Here is a 14,542-nt window from a genome sequence, read left to right on the forward strand (position 1 = left end):
ACCCCTTGAGCTTTCCCCGCCTCAACAGCCCTCAACACCAGCAGGCGCTGGTCATTGAGGTCGGAGCTGGTCAGAGCTCTCTCCCAAACCTCGCGAGAAGGAATGGAGGGATTTCGCGAATGTAGTGGGGCGTGCGCGCAGCCCCCTACCATATGGAAGAGCGTCCCGGGGGCTTCGCATAAGCGGCAGAGGGGAATAAAAATTCCCCGCATTTCCCCGAGGGGAAGAATGTGAAAGTGCGAATGCACGAGTTGAATTTGCGCGGTTCGGTAATGTTCGCGAAAGAGAGATCACACACACACACACAACTACAAAGAAAGAAAGATGCATTTATTCACAGACACCTATTTGTGTTGTCGTTGTACTTGATTGCTAGAGCGGATCTCAGCTTTGAAATTTCGTGTCAGTACTCCTTTAAGCAGGTGCATTAGCCCTTCTCACGCCCGATTCTTGGCCAATCCCCCACGTGGGTATGTGCCATGTCAGCGGCCAGGCAGCGCGCGCCCATCTCCCCCCGTTGCCAAGGAAGACGAGGAGATTCCTGGCCAATATCCCACGTGGGTATGTGCCATGTCAGCGGCCAGGCTGCGCGCGCCCATCTCCACGTGCGCGGACATCGCCGGTGGACGCAGGTTCAGGGTCGCTTAAGAAGTGCATTGCACTTAATATACGGTGGGGTGCAAGATATGGCATTTAGTGGGATGGGGGAAAGTATTCGTCTGGAGTGCACGGAGCTGCCGTTCCTCCTCTTTCGTTAGGTGTTTATGCGGTGCTGGGTAGGTGATACATCCCAACTTGTAGTGCTGTGTTATTTCGTGATACGTGATCAGCGGGGTTGGCCTCTCTTGCTCGCTTCCCCGGGCTTGGCGGGATAACTCTCGGGCCAACAGGTGGGCGGTTTCGTTGCCCGGGATGGCAGAGTGGGCGGGTGCCCATGTGATCATGATAGATAGGAGCTCCGATTTTTGTGGGGCACATTGGAGGCCGCAAGACTTGGTGTAAGGAGTTACCGTGTTGGCTGCAGTTTGTAGGCGCTCCTCTATCTCGCCTAGGGATCCTGTCTTCGACCAGGTGGTAATATCATCTGCATACAAGCCGTGATGTATGCCCGGAATAGAATCCAATAAGGGAGGGAGACCGATGAGCGCAATATTGAACAACAAAGGGCACTGCCCCTTGTGGTGTGCCGCGGCTGCCCAGCAGGATGGGATCTGTGGCTAGGTCTCCCACTTTAAGTATTGCCCTACGATCTGTGAGAAAATCTCTTGTGCACTGATACATTCTAGGCCCGCAGTGAAGAGCATTTAGTTGCGAGAGGATGGTGGCGTGTTTAACATTGTCAAACGCCCCCTTGAGGTCCAGCGCAAGGATGGCTGTGGGTGAGTTGCGGGTGGCAGGCAGCATAACCTCTTCCTTGAGCTGGAGTAAGATGTCTTGCGTAGACAGACGAGGGCAAAAGCCAAACATGGTCGTAGGTAGCTTATCGTGATCTTCGAGGTATGTTTGTAGCCTGTTTAAAACGATGAGCTCCAACAATTTGCCATGATGTGAGGGAAATAGGTCGAAGGTTATCAGTGCTCGGTGGTTTGCCCGGCTTAGGTATGAGCCTGACTTTCGCTGTTTCACATTCATCTGGGAGTAAACCCGTTTCAAACCAGACTGGCCACTGGCTGCAAAGCAATCCTACATGCCTGCATGCTACGCCTCCGCTTTCGTGAGGCATAAACTACTGCCAAGTCAGCAATAAAGCAGTGGCGAAAAGTATCGGCTATTTTATTGGTATCACATAATCAACACACTGAAAAGTGGTCGCGTAATATGTTTATGGCCGAGTGTAAATATGAAAAATGTTTCCCTCCCACATAACGGTCCACAATAATTCACACTGCTGCAGACAACAATGAAGGCGTATAAAGGAATGACGCTGAGTATGTACATATGACAACAAAGCCTAGCATTCGTGAAACACCCATTTGGATAGCAAACATGCATCACCACAACATACCAGTCTGTGAAAAGCAATAAATAAGGGCTATACAGGGAACCAGTACAGGTGCTTGGGTACCGTGCCAATTTACACGTCACAGTGGCTGCCCAGAAAATGCAGACACCTGTAATCACCTCAACAGGACCAAATCAGTCACATTCATTAGCGGCAAAAAGCACCAGAACACGCATGCAGAGTGGCCAATTACGTGGTGCCCCCAGTACTGTCCATACTCCTCTGCCCGACCCTGCATGGCCACCAGATGCCCCACGGTGGGGGGTTGTTCTGCTGCTGCACCAAGGCTGGCGTTTTCTTCCAAAGCTACGTTCCCTGGACTTCGCAGGGGCAAAACGGCACTGCTTTCGAGGGGAGATCAACAGGAAACGCAGCCAGCGCATTGTTTTTGAAATTACGCCAAAAACAACATTCGCCCTGCTGCAAAGGCACTTTGCTAGGCTTCTGCCAGTGCACTGCCATAGCCCGCCACTGCAGTCGAGCCAAACACAGCAATGTCAGACTCCCACATTGCTCCATGATGTTTAAAATGCTTCCCTCATGTTGCTTTAAAGCCCCCTCCCCCACCCCTTTGGAACATGAAGGGGGGGGAAGCTAGCTACCCTGAGTCACTTGCAGCAGCTTAAAGGGGCCATGAAGACAAAACGCAAGTTTGGTTCATTCAAAGGATTGCCTCGTTAGAATCAGGCTGACAGCGCTTTTTATGTAAACTTCGCTTGAATAAGCTGCATAATTAGGAAATAAAGGGAATGGCCATGTGACCCACTAGCTCATTTCCCGCAACAGAACCTATAACGTCGTACCAGCCAGCTCTGCAATTAGCGGAGGCATGAAATAGCAAACGCAAATTAGAACTTACAAGCTTGCCGAACGAGCTATCTGTGCTTGAATTTAGGGCACATTCTTTTTATATCAGTAAGAATGGTGGGACAAACAGTGGAAGTTACGAAAGCACACGTAAACATATAAGTACCAATGCGTACTGCTGTTGGTACTGCGCGCACTATGCTTCATTAAATGCACAGCACTGCGGGGCTTTGGGGTTGTGACAGACGACACTGGTCGAGCAAGCACCAGGTTTCACGAAACGATTATTTTCTCCATGAACAAAAAAACGCCAGGTTTAAATACCAAACAAACCAAAGGCAGAAAATGGCTTGCCGTGGTGTGGTGGCACCATCTAGATTGACACAGTAAGCAAATCTCCGCTCCACACCAAGTTCAACCGAAAGACCTGTTTTTACGATTTCATTGCAAACATCATTCAAATACGTTTTGGTGCAAGAATGAAAACTTTAGCTTAAATTGGTTAATTTCACAGTGAATAAAGCATCGTTTGCTTCCGGACAAGCGCTGGGGGCACTATAGAACACGAAATCTTTCGAATAAAACAAACTTGTATTTTGTCTTCATGGTCCCTTGAAACAAACGGCACATAACCGGGGGAAAAAAAAATCACTGAGCTGTTCTTGTGTCACAAACCATTTCCACCGATGCATAAAACAAAGGCTCCTTTCCACGGTTCCGACACTGCAAGAGCTTATTTTGAACGAACCCAACATTGGACACACGACTACAATTGCAGTTCAGCCATATTTCAAAGGCATCGAATTGTGCGAGTGATTAAAAAGGGGGGAGACATCCTCACCCACCATGTAGTTGGTCCCAATGGGCCACATTTGGAAAAAGTGAGCTGATGCGCCCACTTCTTTACTGAAGTGCTCCAAGAATTATGAAGACAAACTGGCTACGTATACTGTCTACTCAGGCTGAGCATCAATACCTGCTTTCAAAAAGTAAACACATGAGTACCTTCAAATGTTAAATGTTAAAAAATGTTAAATCCTTCTTTAAACACAAAGCTCATATTTGTGCACACTCAGAGTAATGCTCAAGTGAACACAGTGAGCAGTACGATTTCCAAGGTGCTTTTCCAGAACAAACCAATGGACCTTTTCCCAGTACCGGTCTCCCCAATGGCCAACATGGTGAACTAGAAATGGCGAGCAGGCATGTCCCCCTCACCAAATAAAGGTCCCAACCAGTCAACTGTTCCTTTCAACTGTAGAAGATACCATAGTTCAGATGAAGACAAACAAATGGACTTGCTCCGACAAAGTGCTAGTCCTTCCAATTTTCAGTAATCAGAAAGCTATAGTCACTAACACTACCAAATGATGAAAAACAATGAAGACATGTACAGTCTCAAACCATGTGTGTATTTTTTAACGCTTCGCCGGTCATCCACCTTCACAGAGTGAACAGGCTTTGAATTTTTTTCTTTCCGTCTTTCTAGCTCCCCAACTGGTAGTACCCATGCACACGGAGCGTAGCTGGCCCCAAACATGGTGGCCCCTACCCTGTGCAAGAGTTTCTTGCGCCGTGCGCATGTACGAACTCACTGCAAGGATAGAAAAGATGCGGCTGAGAATGCAGTTATTAAATTGCCTGCCGAGAATGGCGGACTGGCAACGCAAAGAAGCTGTCCCAGATCTCCACTGGAAAAAGGTTCACTGTGCACGAATTGTACACCACCACCGGAAATTAGTTCACCAAAACAGACCATTCAGTGTCTTCACACATCTACCACATGGAAAACCAACAAAAGAAGGCAGAATTCTATCGTGACGCCACGACAGATTCAGTTCACACCACCATACCTGCAATGCCTAGAAGAGCTTCAATAAATAAATAACATTTTCCTCGACTTTCAACACAAACAGTAACTTGAACTCAGTGTCTTTTACACACACAACTAGTCAACAAGCCCCTACTGCCAGGCACAAGGTCAGGAGCACATCTAGCACTATCACCAGTAAAATGCCTGGTACACCTATTTGTGGACACCTGACATGCCGCTTCAGGTCGCTCCAGACACATTTACACGCAATTGTAGCATAGTAAGTGACGCACATAAGGTTTCTACAAAGGCAGTCTGTCAAAGCATAGTGTGAGTGTCCTCACGTTAAGGATGGCTATCATAATGTCACTATATATGCCTCTTCCAATACAACAACACAAGGTTCCCCTAGGCACAAGTTTCAGCATGTAACTAAACATATTCAACTAATGCTACTACCAGTGCAGTAATGCCAAAATATGAACGTGGCACGACAAATAGTAGCTCTCACATGCACGTATTTAAATGGGCCATGCAGACCAAACACGTTTGGTTCATTTGAAAGATTGCCTCGCTAGAATCATACTGGCACCACTTCAATGTAAACTTCACTCAAATAAGCCACATAATTAGGAAAAAAGGGAATGGCCATGCGACTTACTGGCTCATTTCCCGCACTAGAACATACCTCATATGCACAGCTGTGTAATTGGCTGAGCCTGCAAAAGAAGCGAAAGTTAGGCAGGGCTTATAAACTTGCAGAACGAGCTATTTTCGCTTAAGTGTAATGCATATTCATTTTATAACAGTAGGAATGGTGGGGTAAACAATGGAAGTTACAAAAGTACATGTAAACAGAGAAGTACCAGTGCGTACTGCTGTTGGTACTGCATGCTCTATGCTTGTTATAGCTGCACAGCAGTGCGACGCTGTGTGGTTGTCTCACACGACACTGGCCGATTGGCGTAAGCGACATCGTCTTACGTGACCCTGTTTGTCAAACATACCCCATGCTTCACAAAATGATTACTACCTATCATAACAAAAACAAGCCAGGTGCAAATAAAGTAAAAAACAAAGCAAAGGCGAATAGCGGTGCGGAGCAGTATGGTGGCGCCATGTGGGAGAGCTGACGGCAAACAAGGCTCCACAGTCGGCTGCACACTGGGCGGCGCACATGAAGACCCTGTTATGCGATGTCATGGCAGACTTCATGAAACACACGATTTCGCGGGAAAATCAAAATTTTAACTTGCTGATTAATTTCCCAGTGAATGGAGCATCACTTGCTGCCGGAAAAGTGCTGGTGGCACTACAAAGCACCAAACCTTTCGAATAAAACAAACTTGCACTTGATCTGCACGACCCCTTCAATCCTAGCCGCTGCTCCCTTGCATCGCGATTCTGAGGTTGTCTCCGTTTCAACAGAAGCAGTGCACCAGAGCATGCACTGGGTTGGGGAAAAAAAAAAAAATTAACACAGGCTAGTTGCCAACAAATGGCACGACTAAGGGCCCCATACGAAGGCTTCCCTATGATCAGCAGTACCATATTTACCTGCGTGATGATCACACTTTATTACCCCCCCTTCGGAGGTGCTTTCGCAAACGTTTCCCACCATTTTTCTTCCCTGGAGTTTCAACCCGACATCATATCATACATGCCAGGAACCGGTTTCCCAAATGACCTCACAGCTAGTGCCTGGGTACAACTGCAGGAGAGAAAACGCGACTACAATGGCAGGAGCCTCATTTGGCACCAGTAAGAATTGTATTTATGCAATAGGTTTCCCACTATGCAGTGTTTTCTATATTTGGCTGTCCGAGCATGCCCCCATTTAAAGGATGTAACAAGCATCGGGGGCCCCCTTACGAAAGGCGTTACAAGATGTGGCTTTTAACCGAGCTTGTGTTGATCAAGAACAGGTGCTGTGTTGGTTATGCAAGTGATTTAAGAAAAATCAATTTTTTCTGGGCAGTGCTGGGGGTGCGTTCCTGATGCGAGTGTGTCCGTTATTTGAGTAAATACTGCACTGTAAGTCTGCTGCTTTCTTGCACCGCTAAATAGTGTTTTTCTTTTCGCTTAAAAGCCTTAACCTAGCAGCTAAAATAAAACAACTGTTGCTCCTTTCATTGAACACAAAAATCGTCAATTTTCTGTAATTGAACACAGGGACACAAGCAGTGGCAGCAACACTGGTCTTGTGGGCAGTGCAAAACAACTGGCCGTATATCTGCTTGCTTCACTGCAAATGCCATCGAAGAACAACGGTCCACTGCTGCCACTTATACCCTCCTCCTCTTCCCGTAAACCTCCCAGGATGAATGCGAGGAGGTGCTGATGCTTTCCGCAATTCAACTTTCCTGCATTCGCACTGCTCGTGGGCCACCTGTTGAGGCTCTTTGCTTGAAGCAGCTCACCTCGTTTTTAGTGTTTTCCTTCCTTTGACAATGTTTTCCACCCGGTTTCCTTCATTTACCACCGGCTGCGGTCAGCACTTTTCGTTGACAGTGCACGCACCGCAGTTAAAGGAACATTGCTCCTGCGGGTGGTGTACTTGCATTTTGCCTCGGGCATACGCCGAATAATGCGGACGTGTTTGAGCCATACCAGCAGATTTAGCAATTTTCAACCGCCCCGCCTCCACATACTTTGTGTTCAAAGCATTTGTTCCTTTTGGCCGTGTGGCTGAATCAAATGACAGACAGACAAGCCAAAATGTTTGCGTCTAGCGCAAGAAAGGCTATCATCTTTACCGGAACAACCTGCCTCAGTAGCTCAACAACAGTGATGGCCGTCCACCCATTCCCGCTGCGTCACCTCCTGGACACCCGACGGGAGGCCCATTGTGCTGCCTCTAGAAACCTGTGTCAGTGGCCCACAGTGTCCCCTTCTCTGAAGCAGCTGCAAATTCTGCCCTGTCACTCGCTCATTCCGGGATCTCGGAGGGTGGGCACCGAGAAATGCCGGACAAGGAAGGTTTCCCCTGCGTGCAGTGTCCAGCACACGAGATGTCTGGCCACACGCAGGGGCCCTGCCAGCACTGGCTGTGGTCAGCACTTTGTAGTGCACGCACCGCAACCCCGGAGACATGCCTGCCTTGCACCAACAGAAGACTCCCACAGCTGTCGCCACAACAACAACTCACCGTGGCCTACAAGCTGGGTGTTCATTGCACGGCTACTTCATAAAAAGAATTTCTGCCATCGTGGAGTGCCACAACATCCCCCGGTTCCATTCCATTATTGCAGACTGCCAAGCTTCACTTGCACATCTCTCCCATACTCTGGCTTTCATGAGCCCACAGCAACACAACAGCTATTATCGAAGAAAAGCAATGCTTTGCCCGACATGTACAATGCTTCGCAACACACATACAAGATCATCGGGAGGGAGGGGGGGGGGGGGGGGGAAGCAAGGAAGCAATTCCTATTACTCTTGCCTTGTGCACAGAAAACAGACAAAACCTTGATGCACACAGGAATTTCCATGCAGTCATGCCTCGTGAATATGAACATGCCACAATATGGAGGAAATTTTCAGTGGCTGGTCGGCCGCCAAGAACCTGTGCCTCGTCACTACTACAGCAACCCGCAGCCCCGACCGGGGACCTCTGTTGCGGGAACGAGTCCAGTGCCCCAGGGCACTTTGGGCCGGCTCGTTGCGGACACGGGCTCGTGAATGCAGACACAAGAGTGGTGTGCTCGCTGTGCCCCACGCAACAGGGGCCAGAGAGAGAGAGAGGAATGACAAACAGTGCCTCGAGCGAGTGCCCCTGCCGAAGTGCCCCACTGAATGTGGACAAGGGAGGAAAGCATCCTTGCCAGGCCATGTTCCGCTCGCACTGGCCAGCTCTGGCCCGTGCCACTGTGGCGCCATTTCTGGGCCGTGCCCAGCCTTGCAGCCAAATTTTGGCATTAGACGCCCCTGGGCAAATGCTCGGACCCCCATTTCCAGTGCCTACAAATTAACACAGCACCAATGGGCAAGGGAGTCTCATCACATTGGCCTAGCACTGGCAGTGGTGCTGGGTAGGCGCCAACTGTGTTCACCCCCCGCCATTTTTACATGGCGGCGCAAATCCCGAGTAGGCTGCGCTCCCCCAGCTAAAGAAGTCGATATTTGCTAGGCCCTCGAACCACGCAGGCAAACTCAAGTGTCCGAGGAATTTTTTATACACTTCTCTCCACCTAGCCACGGCACAGTGGACTGTACACAGTGGCATGCGGAGAGCCCCAGACCACTTCGAGAGGCCCCCTTTGCGGGGCGATCATTTCTGCAGATGGAGCGCGATATTTCAGATACAAGGTACTGACGCCACACTGTCTCAAACACACACAAATTTGAAGGGGCTTGCTTGTCACGTGACAGGAGGGTCCACATTGGCAGTCCTACACAGCACAAGCTTGCACTCCCTGAAGACATGGGCAAACTATAGGCCATGGTTTATGCTGCAGGGCAATGATGTGACCGGGATGTCGTACAACCGGCCTCCTAATTGCGCACTGGCCTTCACACCTTCGTCAGGATTATGCGCGCCTTCCGGCTACTCAGTTGAGCGACGGCAGGTCTCGCAGTTGGACGTACTTGAGGAGCATACTGCACAGCTGAACACCACAGGTTGATGCCGTTGAGAGCCACAGGAGGGGTTGTCGTGAAAAGGCTCCCACAGTGCAGTGCCTCACTGCTGCCGCTGCCTGGGCTCTGGACTGCTACGCTGTGATCCCCTTGGTGGTGCACACTGTCCTCTCAAGTTCCAGGGCACAGCTTTTGTGAACTTGTCGTAGACAGGCTGCTGCTGCTCCGACGCACCTCACAGAGGGATGACGGTAGTTCCAGCAGCTGGGCAGGGGAAGACCACGGCAGCCACAGGACGGCCTTCTCTGGCTGCTGCCTACTGCCCGAGCGTCCCCCAAAAAGATGCCCACAGGGACGACGATGGCAGTGGGGAAGGTGGGCCTACTACCCCATCCCGTGTGGCCACACACAAGGCCCGTTTGCAGGCCCTGTTGCTCATGCGCTGTCCGGACTGAGCCTCTGGTCGCTCCGCAAACCGTGGGCAAGTGCCCCAGCACCCGCGCAATATGCAAAGGATGCCACGTCACAAGAGTAGGACCCAGTGCAGAGTCGCATTTCCTTGTTTCTTGGCCGAGATTGCTCGCTGGCTAAGTCAAGTTTGTTTCTGACCTCAATGGATGATTCACATCAGGGAACATTTTTCCAGTCAATGGAGGCGTCCAGATAAACGAGACATGACTGCATCGAGCTTCCACTGAGCTGACAACAAAACTTCAGGACTATAAATAGCATGCACAACATAAACAACAAAATATATAAAAAGACAACACAAACCACGTACAAAATAGAATATGCACTACCATGTTACACCGCACAGCAATGCAGCCATTCCAGATGCAACAAAATGCGGCCTATGTTTATCACCTCAAAAACAGCACTGCATTTTGTTCTGCCCTCAGTGAGAACAAAAAGGGGGCAAAAAATGCCTCACCCGAATTACATTTTTCCTCTCCCTCAGTGTAACAGACTTGCTCCACTAATGAGGCTCCAGATCCAGGAAAAGCCTATGTACATCGAACCGGTTTACTACTCTCCTGCAAAGTTTTGGCTAATAGATGAGCCCCTCTGCCGGGCAACCATTTTGCAGCATGGATTCGACGGCACCCCTCCTCCGGAGTTGGGCCACAGCACCCACGCACACCGCAGGAACCCGCAGTAGCCCTCAGGACGAAGCCAGCACAGCGTGGTCCGGAGGCTTCTCAATCTGGTACGATATCAGATACTCCGGGTATGCCTGCAGCCAGAACAGCGCGGGGAAAGAAGCAAGCATTTGTCAGGTGCACTTGCGGGGTGCCTGCTACCACATCCCTGGACTTCCTCAACCAACTGGGAGCTTACAGTTTATGCAGCATCTAGGTGCCATTGGAGAGGCTTTCTTGCTACACTTGAAGCGGTATCACGCCAGAGCTCTTCGATGTAGGCAGTTGCAAAACTCCGCCTCAAAAAACGACTCTGACATGGACCCCCCTGCTTTGGATCGTGCGCACCGTGGCGCAACTGCAGCTGCCACATGCACTATCCAAAAAACAAACTAATTATTCAAACTGACAATTTAATGTTAAATGCTGTTTTAAAGTGCATCATTCTTTGTTTTCGTGCTTTCATAAGTTATTAATTGCTATCTTAACTCCAGTTTTCAAGTTGCCATTGTTTCTGCATCCGCGCATCTGCCTTGACCAATTAGCACTTGTGCGGGCACTCCAGCACAACATAGGTCCGAACTGAAGTACTAAATTTGCAGTTATCATTTCGCCTACAGCTCACTGTATGCCAAAACTAATCTAGTAGCCGGTCAAGCCGCTCTAAATAATCAATTTCAGCTTGCATAAAGCCGTCAAAGCGACTTGTTTATTTTTTTTGCCGCTGCCAGAAGACCGAAGAGGACGCGCAGCAGACGACAGTGCGCAAGCGACGGTTGACCCCATGGTCGCATTTCTTTGTACTACTTTTGCTTCGTATGTACAGTTAAACCTCGATACTGAAGCATTTCTACCCTATACTGAAATTATACTGAAGCATTTTTTTGGAGAATGAATTTTCCACCACTTTCCAATGGCTTGCCCTGAATTACTACAAAGACTTTCAAGGAGCTGAACAATAACTAGTAGCAGCTGCCTACGCCTTCCCTCTGTTTGCGCCAGACATCTTTCATTACAGAAAAGCACAGAGTGGTGCAGGCAAGTTTGGGAGGAGGAGGCACAAAAACAGTATTGCAAGAATGAAACAATATGGCGCTGCATTGTTGTTCTCTCATTCTTGCAGTACCACAGTGTACACTGCTGTAAAAACATCACAGCACTTCAACTCGATTTCACATACGTTTCAGTAAAGTGCTTTCACTAATCCAAAGTTCAACAAACATGGCGGCATGGACAACTGAAGGTTCCCTGCGAAGCTACGTTAGCCCGTATTGTTTTTAGGAATGCCCACCAAACCGTACCGACTGAAGACAATGCAAATGATGCGTTAGCAGCACGCCACCAGTGCAAACTGTGCACAGCCCCTTCGTAGCGCACACCTCTGAGACCAGCCACCCGAGACCAGTGAGGGAAAACAAGCGACTGGGAGGAGGTAAGCATCTCAGGAGCGATGAGATTTGTGCAGAATGAATGTGTAAAAAATGGTGAGAAGCTGCTCTGGCTATGGCGGTGAATGGTGATGACTGCTGGATTTTAATGGCACAAGTCCAATAAAGGGCAGGGAGCAAAGTGATAAAACGGTGCAGAGTGGAAATAAAAGCAGGCAGTAAAAGTCTAAAATACAAATAAAATGTCTCGTGTATAGGGCCAGGTTGCAGAGTAAGTAACAAGGTTTATAAGAGACAAACAAGATGGCTGGTGTATAGGGCCAGTTTTTTAATACCGTAATTACCCGATTCTAACGCGCACCCGATTTTCCAGGCAAAAAACCGAAAAAACTCGCACCTCCGATTGTAACGCGCAAGGAACTTTGTGAGTAAGAAAAACGAATGTGAGAGAAACGGGCGATTTATTTCCTGAAGTAATCTCACTCATCTCACTCCTCGTCGCTCTCCAAGAGCTCCTTGTCGCCTTCCGTTGACTGCAACATCTCATCATCGGTGCCGTCAAGTGCGTTCGCGATGCCACACTTCTGAACGAACGTTCAGCCATGTTCGATGGGATCGTGGCCCACGCCTCGCACGCCCATCCCGCGAGCTTCTTCAGAGGCATATGCTTCAGCCAACCGCTCATTGTGAACATGTGGGAGCCGCTCGTAAGCCGCGGAAGCGGCGCACCTTCATTGCCGCTGCTGCCATTGCTGTTATCAAGCACGCAAGCGGAATAATTTGACGATTTGTGTGAACGCCGAAAGAAAAGCCTAGGCGCCTAGATCCGAAAAATTGTTGCTAATAGCTATGGTGCCATCTTGAGATGGCGACGGGTGGAACGAAATTTCAGCTGCTTCAGCAGTTTCGGTTTCGTATCCGATTCTAATGCGCATGCGATTTTTCGGCCTATTTTTGCGGGAAAAATGGTGCGCATTAGAATCAGGTAAGTACGGTATGTGTAACAAGATATGAGCTGCAAAAATTTAAAGGAGTACTGACACCAAATTTTGACGCCTAAAAAATGATATAATTGGCTTCAGTAGTTTGTACAGATGCCTCACAGAAATTTTTGCAGCGATCCGAGGCTGGAGTCACATCGAAAATTGATTTTAATTGTTCTGGCCGCGAGCTGCCACAGATCGGCAGCACTAGCGAAATTGCTATCGGCGAGACGAAATATCTTCCGCAGTGTCTGGCCAGTTCAGGGTGATGTCACATAGTCGTATTCGAAAACGGAAACAGTAGCCTGCGCTGCTGTGGTCGGTGGTCTCATTTAAGCAGAAGGCGATACCAGTGATACCTCTTTGAGCAAGCCTTGTAAACTTTGCTCTCTTTGTGTTTTCGACGTCTTTGATCATGAGTTCATGGCTGGCACATGGTGTTCCCTTGCACTAGTGCCAAAAACTCCGGTGTCTTGGCTAAGCGGCCTGTGCGTGTCGCCCAGTTCGCCAAAGTTCTGCTTTGGCAAGCTCACGGAATGCAAAGTACTGCTCAGTGGAAGCCTGTCCAAGCAAATCGACGGACGGCGCCAAGATGCATTGTTTTCCATGTGACGACGCGCAGCGCGAAATGTGGGCTGAGTTCGTGCGCGGCGACGGCCGCCAGAACTGGTCGCCGAAGCCGGCGAGCAGAATTGGCTCGCTGCACTTCTCGGATGACTGCTACCTGCGGAGGCCAAAGTTGATGGAGGAGCTGCAGTAAAAGATGAGTGGAAACGATTAGGCAGTTTTAGAATAGGGGAACACAGCGTTTGGGGCCCCCAAGAAGTTTGGGGAGCCCAAACACAACGCGTTCGTGCACAGCGAGTTTTTGAAGAGGGGCGCCCCCAACAGCCTGCAACCAGCTGGCGTTGCTCGGGTTGGCTTGGGTGATGGGAACTTTAGGCTTAGCATCGTGGCGGATATTTTATCACCGCTATCTGAGCAAATGCGAATGGCAATCCCTAACGCAACTTTTCACTGCACTAGCATCCCCTTTCTCGCATGCGGAACCGTATTTTCGCTATAACTGCCATTTGAGTGATCGGTGACCAAAACATCTGCTGTGGCCTGTTGTGAGGAGGCGCTTTTTGAAGGCCCGTAAAAAGTGAGGACAATGAAGCACTTGTGCTGGGGTCAGAGAGAAAAGAGCACGTCGGGAAGGAGGAGGAGAAGAAGACGAGAAGCGGAAGCGAGGTGGCAAGTTGGAGGCAGGAGAAACGTGACTCTCGGAGAGTACTCTGCTGGACGCAAACGCCCATACAGCAACCACAAGTAAGCCCTCTTCCGCGAGCGGGGAGTAGCGTCGGCTCGGGTGTCACAAGGAACGAGGTGTCAGGAGTTGCCGGCTGGGCGCCAACGCCCAGGGTACCTCCGCTGTGAGCCACACCTCCTTCATCATCTTCGAGACTGGCAGCGCCTCGAGCGTCCGCAATGTAGAGCTATTCTGTGACCAACGAGCACGCAGGCACCAGCGCTGCACCATCATTTCAAAGGACAGCGCTAACAGCAAGGGCATCAAGCCAGTGCACTGCTCCAGAGCTCCGAAGCCATCGACTTCACACGCGTGAACGGTTATAAGGGAAGGACTTCTTTGTGTAGGACAGTCACTCTTGACATAATTAGGTTAATGTTCATTTATTTGTTGGTTATTTGTCTCGCTAAATATCGTGCCTTTTGTCCATCGCCAAACCGCCTCACCTCCTTTCCACCTAACAAACCATAACCTCATCATAAAACAACCCGCATCACACCTGTTTTGATTCTTCCGCGCAGGTAGCGCCATCCATCAGGCG

At 49.5% G+C, this 14,542-nt stretch overlaps 1 protein-coding gene across 2 annotated transcripts in view; it reads right to left on the minus strand.

Annotated features, from left to right (window-relative positions):
- Positions 1-1,745: 1,745 nt before the first annotated feature.
- The window catches only part of Tnks (tankyrase), a 110,677-nt gene continuing 97,880 nt past the window's right edge, over positions 1,746-14,542 (minus strand). For both annotated transcript variants that reach the window (XM_077688219.1, XM_077688218.1), the window contains one exon: positions 1,746-10,434. In XM_077688219.1, coding sequence (XP_077544345.1) covers positions 10,363-10,434 — 72 coding nt within the window. In that variant the 3' untranslated portion in view covers positions 1,746-10,362. The remainder of the gene's footprint in view (positions 10,435-14,542) is intronic.

Source organism: Haemaphysalis longicornis, unplaced genomic scaffold (genome assembly GCF_048455015.1).
Source record: "Haemaphysalis longicornis isolate Haplotype H1 unplaced genomic scaffold, Haemaphysalis longicornis Haplotype H1 scaffold_1, whole genome shotgun sequence".
Taxonomy (NCBI): Eukaryota; Metazoa; Arthropoda; class Arachnida; order Ixodida; family Ixodidae; genus Haemaphysalis; species Haemaphysalis longicornis.